At 37.9% G+C, this 12,614-nt stretch overlaps 1 protein-coding gene across 1 annotated transcript in view; it reads left to right on the top strand.

The window, feature by feature from the left end:
* The first annotated feature begins 10,851 nt into the window (after nucleotides 1-10,851).
* KCNH7 (potassium voltage-gated channel subfamily H member 7) overlaps nucleotides 10,852-12,614 on the top strand; it is a 199,666-nt gene continuing 197,903 nt past the window's right edge. The window contains exon 1 of the mRNA XM_072418251.1: nucleotides 10,852-11,047. Within this exon, the coding sequence (XP_072274352.1) occupies nucleotides 10,891-11,047 (157 nt within the window). The 5' untranslated portion in view covers nucleotides 10,852-10,890. The remainder of the gene's footprint in view (nucleotides 11,048-12,614) is intronic.

Here is a 12,614-nt window from a genome sequence, read left to right as displayed (position 1 = left end):
TGTTGTTCCAGCAGTTATTATGAGTAAATTTACAGAACAGTCTGGAAGTATGGCAGGGGCAGGCCAAATATATATTTTTGTAGTTGGAGTCAGTATTTGCATAACAGATCCTCCAGGGTTTGGGCCTCCTGAGGTGTCCTAGAAAACATCAGGTGTGTACCAGCACCTCTGAGAACCTGCACTTAATGTATATTACTTTTACCTGTGCAGAGTGATGTTTACTTTAAGCTAAAGAACCAACTGATTTTTACAGGTTTTAAATGCAAATGTATAGGATACCTGGATTACTTGCTGAATGGTTTTATTTTCCAGCCATAATTCCCGTGGGGCATTGTATTTACGTAATTACTAACATGGATAGATGCCACTGCCCTCATCTTCTGAATATCCCAGTATAAAAGTTTGCAGTGCAAGCCAAGTATTCACTATGGACTCCCAATAACCTAAATTGGTGTAGTCACAAAGAAATGAATCTTCTACACTTGGTGAGGGCACCACTGTATCTGTATTAGAGCTTTCTTTCTCTGTCTGATAGCCTGCTGTGGTGTGAATAGGATTTCTGCTGCCGAACTCCAAGGCCTTTTTCACATGTGTGGCCAAAACCATGTGGTTAGCTGTTCCTGGGCCCCCACTATATGCAACCAGGAGCAGTTTTGTAGTCCACTGCTACGTTTCATTGATGTGTTGTCATGCAGTTGTGGTGTGGTTCACTCCACCACAAGGGATTATGAGCCATCTTCAATTCTCTAGCAACAGTCACAATGCCATAACATCTAACTGCAGCTCATTACACTGAGAACATGTCCCTTTTCAACTGAATGGAAGTAGCTGGTTTCTAAAGGGAGGCCAGAAACTACATGTTGTGTGCATGAACCACTCTGCAAACCAACCTTAATGCTACTGTGCATAAAATGGTTCCCAGCAACACCCATAATGTAGCCCTTACTAGAACTGCCTGTTTGGTGCCACCAAACACCAAGCAAGAAAAGAAATGAAATTCATTTACAGGCCAATAGTAGGAACCTGCAGGATATATCAATAGGAAAAAAGTCAAATAAATTGCCAAAAAAAAAACCTATGTTTTGGTGTGACATTGCTTACCTTCCTCATTGAAACATTGTTTTATTACAAAAAAAAATCCTGCAAGTGCATACCCGCTATTTCCCCCCACTTTATTTAAAATGAGTATGCCATTAAAAACGTTTCCAATTTTCAAAATTTGTACACAGTACACCATGACTGTTGTGACTCCTCTAAACTAGTAACATTACTGACCTCTAAAAACACGAATTGCCTGGCTGTCCCGTGATGGAAACATTTAAAAGTAATGGGAGAGCATGATCAATTAATCAATTAAATATGATTTTATTTTAAGTACTTGTTACTGAGTTACTGAGTTACTGACCTAGAACAAGTAAAACAAAAAATCTCTTAATCTCTGGATGAGTGATACTCATTTTGTTTTACAAGATTTTGTTTTTGTACCACATGTATACTAGTGTCTTACATTTTTATTAATTATTTTTTTTAATTTGATGACTCACATGCAATGTTCTTTATATACCGTAGTGCAATAGGGGGATGGGGGTGCACTGAGTACAAGAGGTAAATTCACATGCAAAGCTTCTGCAGATAACACTGTCCTGGAAACACATGATAACAGCTTTAGTGTTGTAAAGTCTGTTAGTCACAGCTCAGAAAGATTGCAGCGATTGCGTTCAGACACTTGTTTAAAGGGGCCAAGTACCGTGGGAACCAGAATATATAAGAAACCTTATTATAGAGAGTTTGTGCAATCAAGGAATCAGAATAATATAGCTGGCGTTTCTAGGTAGACTTGGATGGAGCTGTTGGTAAAGAACGAGTTTCATGGAAGTCCATGTTTATTATATTGGACAAGTAAAATGTTTTTTTAGAAGATTAATGCATTGTTTTTTCTGAATGCTGTTTTAGCTGGAGGCAGCAATATCAATGTACAGTTACGCAAGCGTGCCAATAAAAGATCTTTTAAAAAATCCTAAAATAACTTTGCACACATGGATCAGTTATTCATATGTGCCTTTGACTTTGAAGGAGAAGAAAAGCATTCTTGGGACCCATTTATTTGAAGGAGAAGCAGCAGAAATTGATTGGGAAGTTCCAATCTGGGTGTTCTACTCTGTTTGCAGAGATCAGGGAGTGCCTACAGATATACAGTTATTTCACCAGCTCAGATGAAAATTACTTGATGCTTTAACGGCAACTTGTGCTTTACAATGAAGACCCATTCAGAGCTATTTGGCACTCTTTATAATGGCATTGCAGTAAGACATTCTATTCATTTAAATAGATCTTTAATCCATCACAGTATGCCTACAATATTCATGCACTGGTTTTGTTATTACTGATGTACTATAGTGCATACATGGAGGGCACATTGCTATGCTTTGCAGCAGTGTACACAATAATGCATATGTTACACCAACACATGGGTGTGGATGGGCCTGATAAATTTCCCATGTTGACAAATGCATACAATAGAAGATCACCAACATTTATGCCATTTGTGTAACATTGTTCTGCACGTTTTTCCCTATAATGATGACTTCTAAGTGGGTTGCGTGTTTAAGGGAAGTTTGTATTGAGTTTGTATTGTATCGGCTGTCAACTTGCATGTGTTTACTTCTGCTGTGTTTTTGTTTTACTGTTGATTTTAGAAATTTGGCAGGGAATATTATCACGTTCAGTGCCTGAATGCTGTTGAGATATGACATTGGCCATGCAGGGAGTGCTTTGCTTTTATTAATTGTGACAGAACCCAAAGTGAAAAATAATAATATAGCACAGACACTGGGCCTGATTTATTAAAGCTGGAGATGTTAGATTATCATTGGAGAATCCAGGTGATGCTGCAAACCTGGAATGGATTTCATAAAAAATAATTAGCTATTTGTTAGCAAATGTTTTCTATCCATTATAGGTTAGCTGGATCACTCAGATTCCCCTATGATAGTCTATCTACTGCAGTCTTGAATAGCTTTAATAAATCAGGCCCCTTGTGTAGCACTGCAAAGCAAAAAGCAGAACATGCAAATGTAATGAGCAAATATGTCTGCCCCCATGTACATATATCATTACAAAACTTTGTGTTAACAAGGTTTTTTTTTAAATATTGGCCTATATATATTTGAGATAATTTACATGATGTTGATCATTTTTGCATGTTTATTAGGGATAGTACCTTTACATCAAGTGCTTTCTACTATGTTGTTAAGATAATATCCACTTCGGAAATCCTGACACAAAGACCGGTTGTACATCTTCCTGACACGTCGGACCTCTTAGAGCATAGAGTTAGAGCATTTACAACACTGTTGAGCTGTCCCAGACAGGCAGTTATTCTACTGGTAGATAAGAGATGACAGTCACCAAGCCAACTGTTTATACAGACTTAGGTGTTGGTCTCAGTTCTGTGACATTCACCCCAATTATCCTGAATCAGGACTGTCCTGGGATTTCAGCACAATACTGGCATTCTACAGGTACATGCCCATGCTACCAGTGCTGGGACTCCTATTCTAGGATCTGATTTTTTTCTAGCACTGTCAGGTAGAATGATCATCTTCTGGACAGTGCCAGAATCATTTGGCTTATGATGTCCTCACAGCCAGGAATTAGGAGTACAGGACATGGAGCTTTTATCTCTCAGGTACAGAAGCCTCCAATGTATCCACTCAACTACTAAGGGGGGTTTGTTTATCCCACCAACACCAGATCCACAATTTTTCCCACTGATGATTTCGACAATGACTATTTGACATTTTTTCAGTGGCAGAATAGTTTTTTTCCCCCTCTGGCCGCAAACACTGAAGTATTCTTTCATATTCCAGCTCTAAAGATTGGAGCGATTCTTCCTCCTACTGACCAGCAATGAAAATAGCACATTATTGCATACTCCAGACTACTGATTCGTGGAAACTGTGCTGTATGTTACAAAGCATTCACCCCTGCATTATTCAAGCTGTTCTATACATTACATATACCTGAGTACTGTACTGTGTAAGCTGTGCTGTACATCACATACTCCTGGGTACAGTACTATGTAGGCTGTGCTGTACTTTACATTCTGTGGAGCACTGTACTATGTAAGCTGTTTTGTTATTACATACTCCTAAATACTGTACTTTGTAGGTTTTTCTGTACATTACATACTCCTGAATACTGTACCATGTAAGCTGTGCTGTACATTACATACACTTGAGTGCTGTACTATGAAAGCTGTGCTATACATTAGATTTTCCTTACTAAGGGCTCAACAGTTGCCGTTCGCTAGGTTGCTTTTAGCAATTTTAGTTATGTTTTGTGAGCTTTGCTTTGAAAAATTGTTAGTTTTATGTTTATGTTCTATAGACTGCATTGTTCGGTGCCTTCCTGCTCACTGTCTGAGCAATCCCCTTGTCACATTGACCAATCACTCAGTGTTGCTAGGGTAACAATCCAATGAGCAATTAGGAGCAGGTAATCAAAGCGACCAACAACATGCCTAATTTTATTGCTATGCAGATATACCAGTGCCGAAACCTTCTGCAAGAAAATAAATACAAAGGTAAAATGGAACCTTGTCCAGTCCCTTGAGGTCCCCTTGCTTTATGGGTCAGTCCCTTTCATTCTTCAGACTGATAAATGATAAAACTGGTTGACGTGAGTTACACAACCTTTGCTCTTTACACAGCAGATAAGCTTGTATGTATGTTACTATTTATTCAAGGTTTAATTTGTGATTTTTTTTGTGGTTTTGTTTTTCTCTCACAACTAAACTCAAGGTGTCACCAACATACTTGGTCTAGCACACAGAGAGCAAAAAAAAAACTAAGAAGATCTAAGCTTTTCTTACCTTATCCAAAGCTAAATTTTGAATGTAAAGGGAACTAAAAGATCATGTAGGTGGGTATTGGAGAAAGGGGCAGGTGATGTCTTATCTGTCTGATTGCACTTATTAAATGTGAAAAAGCCGAGCTGCGCATGCGCAGTGTCAGCCTTGGTTGCCAGGGAAACCCAGCAATCCCATTGAAAATTAGGATCAGCCAGGTAAAGGTTTTTTTATTGCTGATGGGACATTGCCTGCCCCTTCTGCAATACCCTGCCTGTACCTAATTTTGTTACTTTTTAGCTATAGTTCTGCATTATTATGTCTAGGGAACTTTAGTTAGATCCTTCAAGGCTACTAAAAACAAATGTAAATTAGTCCCTAACATGTAAATGACCAGGTATTACCCACAATTTCCCATAAACCTCAATCTCTTCATCATGATTATGTCCCAGCTTTGTTTATTCTTTTATAGCATGACATATGACATAAATATGTCTCCATACCTACATCTCCCAAGAGCCCTTTCCTTATGCACAGCATATTGTCAGGATATTGTGAATCAGAGCATCAGGAACTGTGCATATACATGTTCAATATTATATGCAGATTTATTATGTAGCATTGTTTTGCTACATAGTAAACCAGTAGAAACCAGTAAAGTTGAACAGACAGAGGTGGAGGATAGGTGAAGTTATGCAGTCCAAAGAGCAGGGCTGACAACACAGTTTGGGATTTTATTAAACCAAAGGCGTTGGTCCTGATTTAATAAAACTCTCCAAGACTGGAGAAGATAGACTATCATGGGTGAACCTTGGTGATCTAGCAAACCTGGAATAGATTTCTTAAAAATGAATTACTGACAAATGTTTTCAATCCTGAACCAGATCTATCTCAGAAATGCTGGATCACCCATGATAGTCTATCTTCTTCAGTTTTGGAGAGCTTTAATTAATCAGGACCAATGTATTGTAAGTCCAAATAGGAAATCAGGAACATACTAGATTCATGGCAGACCAACAGGTATTCGCCTGTACTTGCAGAATTTAAAGTTATAATACATGGGGGAGATGCGCATTAGAATACATTTGGGTTTATTTACCTAAAAATCCATACTTCAACCATCTTCATTGGTCATGAACACTCATGGGCACAGGAGCTACCTCTTTAAAACATTGCCAAGTCATGCATGTGCATCCTGATAGGCAGACAGAAGTATCAATGGTTTTTACCTAAAGTAGAATTAAAGTTTCACTTAAAAATTTGGGCTCAGACATCCCAACTGTGAAAACTCGCAGAGATGTGCATGCGCAGGTCAGCTTTGATTGCTGGGATAACCGGCACATCCTGGCTTCCCCGCTGCTGCCAGGACTGAAAAAACTCCTGCATGTCTGTGCAAGAGTTACATCATTCTAACCCGGCCAATCAAGATAGCCAAAGGTTAAAACTAGGAAGTAAGAAGATGGAACCTGCAACATAACAGGAACAGCTGAGTATAAGCTGGTTTTATTTCCACTTTACCAGTCTCTTCTGACAGTAAAAAAAAAAAAAAAAAAAAGAAAAAAAAAACTGCCTGCCCAGACTTCACTTCCACTTTAAACTGAAATTCCTCTTTTAGTTTACATTTATTAGCCTAGCAACATTCTCAAATCTTCTATTACACTATTTATGTATTTTTTATTCTGCTTGAAACATAATAACTTTATTAAAAACCTGTTACTTATTGCAGTCATAAAAGAGAATTTCTGTGCCAGAACGATTTATCTCTGCTGATCCACCGAAGAGGCAAGAACACGTCTGCTGATTGTGATGGAATGTTAAAATTATTCATAAGGAAATTGATATATTCTGCTACATATAAACTTACTGCCTTCTAAATTATAGTCCACCAGATCCTGGCACATGTGACATCCGCTAATTCTTTAACTAAGTCATATTAGCACAACTGACACTGGGAAATGAATGCAGACAGATGATATAATTAGCCTAATATGCTCAGTGTATTTGGAAAGTCTATTTTTTTCAATAAGCTAGGAGCAGAAAAATATTATGAACTATATATGAACAGGGAGCATTTTTATAAATACAATTATGGAAACCTTATTTATCTGTAAATTATTATTTTGTGTGTGTTGGGGCAAGATTAGGAAAAATAGACACCTTTGTAAAACAGGTTTATATATTCCAAGTTTTAATAATGTTGCAACTATGTGAAAGTAAATGATTCAGAAATCCAGTGTGCTTTTTCCTATTTGAGCTGACAACACCTTGCTTTACTGCTATGCCAAGTTGGTTGTCAGCCTGGGCCTACTGCACTATTCCACCCATCACCCGTTCCCTCTCTATTCTACCACAAATACATAAATAAAGCTGAACTCTGTCTATTCTGATTTCACTGCACACTGCAAGCTTTTCACAACTGCAGCACTTGGTGGAATTGGTGAACCGAAGCGAAGAAGAACTAGGCTCATTTCCTGGCTGGAGGACATCCAGCTTTTTTCTTCCCAACCTTAATATCCCTGGCATATCACTTTTATTTATTGGAATTGAGTTCTTTTAGGATGCTCAGTATCACATGAGAGGACAACCACATCTTCTTGTGGTCCACCTCCACGTTACAAAAGTTTAAAAGTCTTTTACATTCAAGGTACCCTTTAAAAAGAACGTCACCTATCTTGTTCTTCACTTCTGTAGGTACATTCTCTGTACAACTGATCATTTGCCACCTTCTCTCCAAGGTGACCTTTGTTGTGGTCACAAGCTCTGAGGTCATACCTTACAATAGAGGACCAATAGTTCTGCATTGTAAGGGAGAATAGTGAGCATCCTTCGATAACTCATGGTATCAGAGAGAAGATGAATGCATGAAAATGGGGACAAGAGATAAGGTAAGTAAAAATTTTTATGGGCACCCCAGAAACAAGAATTTAAATGTGTAGTGCAGACGCAGCCCCACCATAAGGGTATTTTTTAATGTGCTTGGATTTTCAAGCCTTTTTGGCCTTTAAAGCATAACCGTGGTTGAAACCAAAGTAATAAACTTAACAGCACCTGGAAGTAGAGGACAGCATGATCTGTCAATACTACCTGTTCTTGCAGAAAGCCTTGTCTCTAACATTATAAGGAAAACTGTCACTATTTTGGAATGGGCTTGAGGAGGGGGTGGCAGTTCTCTAGGGGTATGAAAAAGGAGCCTAAGGGTAGTATTTAATTTCTGCAGCAGCACTTTTATGCTAAAGATGGTTATGCAACTTTTGAAAACTTTCCTAAAAGTGAGTATTTGATTTATATCCAACACCTTTTTGGTAACAGTAGCCCAACCTCAAGTGAGGCCTACTGTTTAATTCAAGTTAGTTATTTGCTTGGCTTGCTAGCTCTATATTGTTTAATAAAACATTTGCCAGCAGTCCCTTTAATGTGGTGTTTAATGCCTAGCCTGTATCCATGTTTCCACAAGCTAACAGTTGGCACAACAGTTTCTTTTTGTTCTCCTAGGAGTGGGACCTGGACATTATTTTATCCCTAGACAAATGACTTCATTGCACATAATAAAAGCAGCCATCAATAGTGCCTACTGTAGCTAGCATGCACTTAGGATTCATTTGTAAGCACTGGCTCCAATATATCTGCATGGTGGCAGTTCCTCATTGCCTCATCATTTTGGATACAAACCACTTGGTGGTTATTGTTAATAGGCAAATATACAAATATACTAGTGATAAAATCCCTTGTCAAAAAAAAGCATCAGAATCCATGGCTGCCAGAATACATATTACTGCCGTATAGAAGACTCCAAACTTCTCAATTGCTGAAGTAAAGAAATGGGTCACTGCAATTATGTTACTCTATCTGAAAAATCATATCCGATTCTGTTCCACTATTTATAACACAGATAGCTTGTTATGACCCAGGGTTACAATACTCATTGATGTTAAACATTTTTAACTTTGATACTTTCCTGTTTCATTTTTGCAACTTTTGTACCAATTATTAACTGTAAACTCACTTGACCGGGTTGTGATAGATTACTGTAAAAAAGCATAATTCTTTCTCTCTATACTGTAATCAGTATTTTTTTTTTTGTTTTCTATATTTTTACTAAGAATTAGGGTTTTACAATTTTTCAAGAAGAAACAAGAAATATCAAGAACAATACAAAACATTAACAAGAGAAAAAAAGAGGGGTAGGGAAAGGAAAAGGAAAAGAAGGGATATGGAAAAAGTACATATCTAGAGGGTGAGGACCCAAAATCAAATTTGACCAGCATTATTCACTGGGGTGTGCACATTGGAGAAAACCTTTTAAAGTAAATGAAAATCTCTATTAAAATCAGTCGGCAGATAGTTGTCTATCCAGGGTGACCATATCATTTGTCATTCAGTTTGGCTGCCAGAAGTTCATTAGGAAATTACCAGTTGGCGTTATGTTTCACTTGAATCACAGTAGGAGTGCTTGAAGACCATGCCCTAGCAAGTGTTTGTTCAGCAGAGGTAAACACAAAATTAAGAAGGTTAAATTGGTATTTCGTACAGTTATTGGGTTTTAATAGTAATAATGCTTCATATGGGTCTTTCTGCTCATTTGATTCCAAAAGTGTGTACACAAGTTGCACCTATGTAATCATTTTTTTTTGTATGGTATTATGTAATTCACTTCTGCATTTTATTTACTATACTTAGGACATTATGTACCATTATTGATTGCAAATTGTAAGTACCTGAAAAACACTGTAGGGCATGAAAAATTAGGTTACAGTTTGATCTTGTGCATAACATAAGGGATCAGCATCACACTGAACTGCTATAGTGCCTTGTGCTGTGTGGACTGCTGAAACCAGCTTCTAGCCAGTTGCTAAAGAACAAAGCAGGTGGCATTGTCATGGGTTAATGGTTGGAAAGGGTGGTATGCCAATAGGAACACTTCCTGCTATTTACCCATAGGCTCCCATCAGAACCTTTTTTTTAGGGTTTGCTGAAAGGGGTTAGGGTTTAGGGTTTGCTGAAAGGGGTTAGCTTTAAATGGGCTTGGTGAACTTGCTTCACTGAACCTGCAGCAGATGTAACTGGGGTACACAGAGGAATAGACTGGATGTAAGGGTCAACTTTCTATTTAAAGAGATTCTCCGGTTCATAGCAATAGTGAATCTTGCTTTGCTTTTGACTGCTGTTTTATAAAATATAATTTGGAGCTATGCAAAATGTCTATTTTTAATCTACTGAAATCCACGACTTTCAATAGGTTTAGTTCACACAGACTTATGTTGAGGTAAACAAATTACATTTTGTCTTCTTCTGTGAAAAGAAACATACATCAACACAACACATTAAAAATGGATGTCAACACATGTCAGCATCGGTGCATTTTACGCACACCAACACCCTTCACCATGGTTCTCTTCTGAGTGCCTAGGGGTGTCCCATGTCTTTTATAATCATAGGAACCCTAAGAATAACTGGGCCTCCATGATGAAAATAGCTAAAATCCAATGAATAAATGGAGCTGGCCAAAGACCAGGAAAAACGGTTGTAGATGATACTAGATGTCCTTCAACCAGAAAATGAGGTGAACACTATCTGACCTTCTTTTACATCGAATTCAGATTGTGAAAAGCTCACAGTGGTGTATACAGTAAAAGCAGAATAAATGCAGAAGAGTCTGTACACACAGTATATGCAAATTAGAACTATCTCCAGGTGACTTTTTGGTTTTCTGAGTTTAAGTCCACTTTAAGGCAAGCCTGAAGTTCAGACTTTTTCTTGTGCCATTCCCATTCATACTAATGCAGTTTCCTGAATTGCTAAATTTTGCAGAAGTTTTTCCAATTTTGGTGATGTGTAAACTGCCATTTTCACTTATCCCTACTCAAATAAATTTACAAAGATGCAAATGGTTCATCTTTATGTTTTATAATGTGTTTTACATTTTTGTGTTTCACTCTAACCACTGTGTTCGTTTTTCCCCTTTTACAGATAAGAAATTCATTATTGCTAATGCCAGGGTCCAGAACTGTGCGATTATTTATTGTAATGATGGCTTCTGCGAGATGACGGGATTCTCAAGGCCAGATGTCATGCAAAAACCATGCACTTGTGACTTTCTCCACGGCCCCGAAACCAAGAGACATGACATTGCACAGATAGCGCAAGCCTTGCTGGGGTCAGAAGAAAGGAAAGTCGTGGTCACCTATTATCATAAAGACGGTAAGACAGAAGCTTCTACATTGATGTCTATATTTAGAGCCATATTGATTAATCTATATTAGTCTGTTCTTGGCTTGTTCCGGCAATATGTTTCATGTCCTGTATGTCAACTGTGTTTAAAGGTGTCTTTAGGGAGCCATCGTATAAGAGGATTTAAAAGAGGTGTAAAAATATAGGCTGAAGGACTTTGAGTCAATTAGTTACTAGCAAAGAGTAAAAGATGCCTGTTGAATAAAAGGAATATTTTTTGCTTTATTAGTCTTTATTTTAGTGCTGGTGTTCCTATTATATATTGCATGTCTGTAGGTGCAGACATGTGTTTGAAAATATGCAAACGTATGTAATTTTATAATGCTGTTTTTTATGAGTTTGCAATGGTTTTCTAGTGTGGTAGAGTCACACAAGTTTGAAGTGAGGAAACAGCATGACTCCCAGCATGGGATAACATTTCCCACAGTGCTTGTTCACTTAATTTGTTCCTTTACATGTTTTTTGGATGAGTTTCCATAGAGTTCCATTATATGTGATACGCACTGGCCACTCACAGAAGTATAAGCTAACACTTACGTAATTCAATGCAGCACACAGCTAAAGTTACAGGAAAAAAAAAAACTAACTGGGGCTTTATAATATCTGATAACTGAGGTTAATTTAGATGTGAATGAAAAAACTGGATTTGTACTGTATTTGATAGAAATATACAGCTGGTAAATTATATTACACAGTATTTATATAGCGCCAACACAGCACAGCACTTTACAAAGTCTATAGCCATGTCACTAGCTGTCCCTCAAAGGGGCTCACAATCCAATGTCCCTACCATAGTCAGAAATCGTTAATACAGTCTAAGCAGGGATCTAGTGGGGCCCCCACTTTTTTCGGGACCCCTGTATAAGCTCTCCGTGTGCGCTCGCCACTGATAGCCTTCAATTTTTGGAGGAAACCTAATAACTTAACTGCAGGTTTTTGGAATGTGGGAGGAAACTGGAGTTCTCAGAGAAAATACACACCGTGGCATGTAAATAGGAGGAAGCAAGGATGTAGCCATAGTAAAACAACCATGGAATAATATAGAGCATGAGGGACTTGGGATTTGAGATTTAGTGTTTGCAAATAAAGTTTATATTAGATTTAGTCTGATATAGGTAAATTAAAAAAGGAACCTGTGCTTCCAATATAAGCAAAGTTATAGGTTGACCCCCCAGACTGATCATTACCATACCCACACTTAAACCTGTTTACTTGTCTAAACTTTAGGTCTCATCCCATGTTCCCCTGGTCACAAAATCAAAAGTTATTTCCAATGGTCCTGACAAATTATTAGGGCAACTTGGTAGCATGATGAGTAATAGCAGGCTGGGCACTACAGATAAAGGTTGGCAATCGGCCATTACAATGTAGGATATCACCAACATTTTTCAGTATTGCTTTGAACCTAAAGATGTACCACTGAGAAGAATGGAGCAGGACCTTGACCTCATGAGCCTCTTCTGTACGCCAATAGTTTCTCACCTCATAGAAAATGTGCTGACTGTATCTTCAGTTAACTGAACAATGAATAAAAATT

This window comes from Pyxicephalus adspersus, chromosome 7 (genome assembly GCF_032062135.1).
Source record: "Pyxicephalus adspersus chromosome 7, UCB_Pads_2.0, whole genome shotgun sequence".
NCBI classification, from domain to species: Eukaryota; Metazoa; Chordata; class Amphibia; order Anura; family Pyxicephalidae; genus Pyxicephalus; species Pyxicephalus adspersus.
The sequence above is the reverse complement of the archived record's forward strand: the minus strand, read 5'-3'. Positions and strand labels throughout refer to the sequence as shown.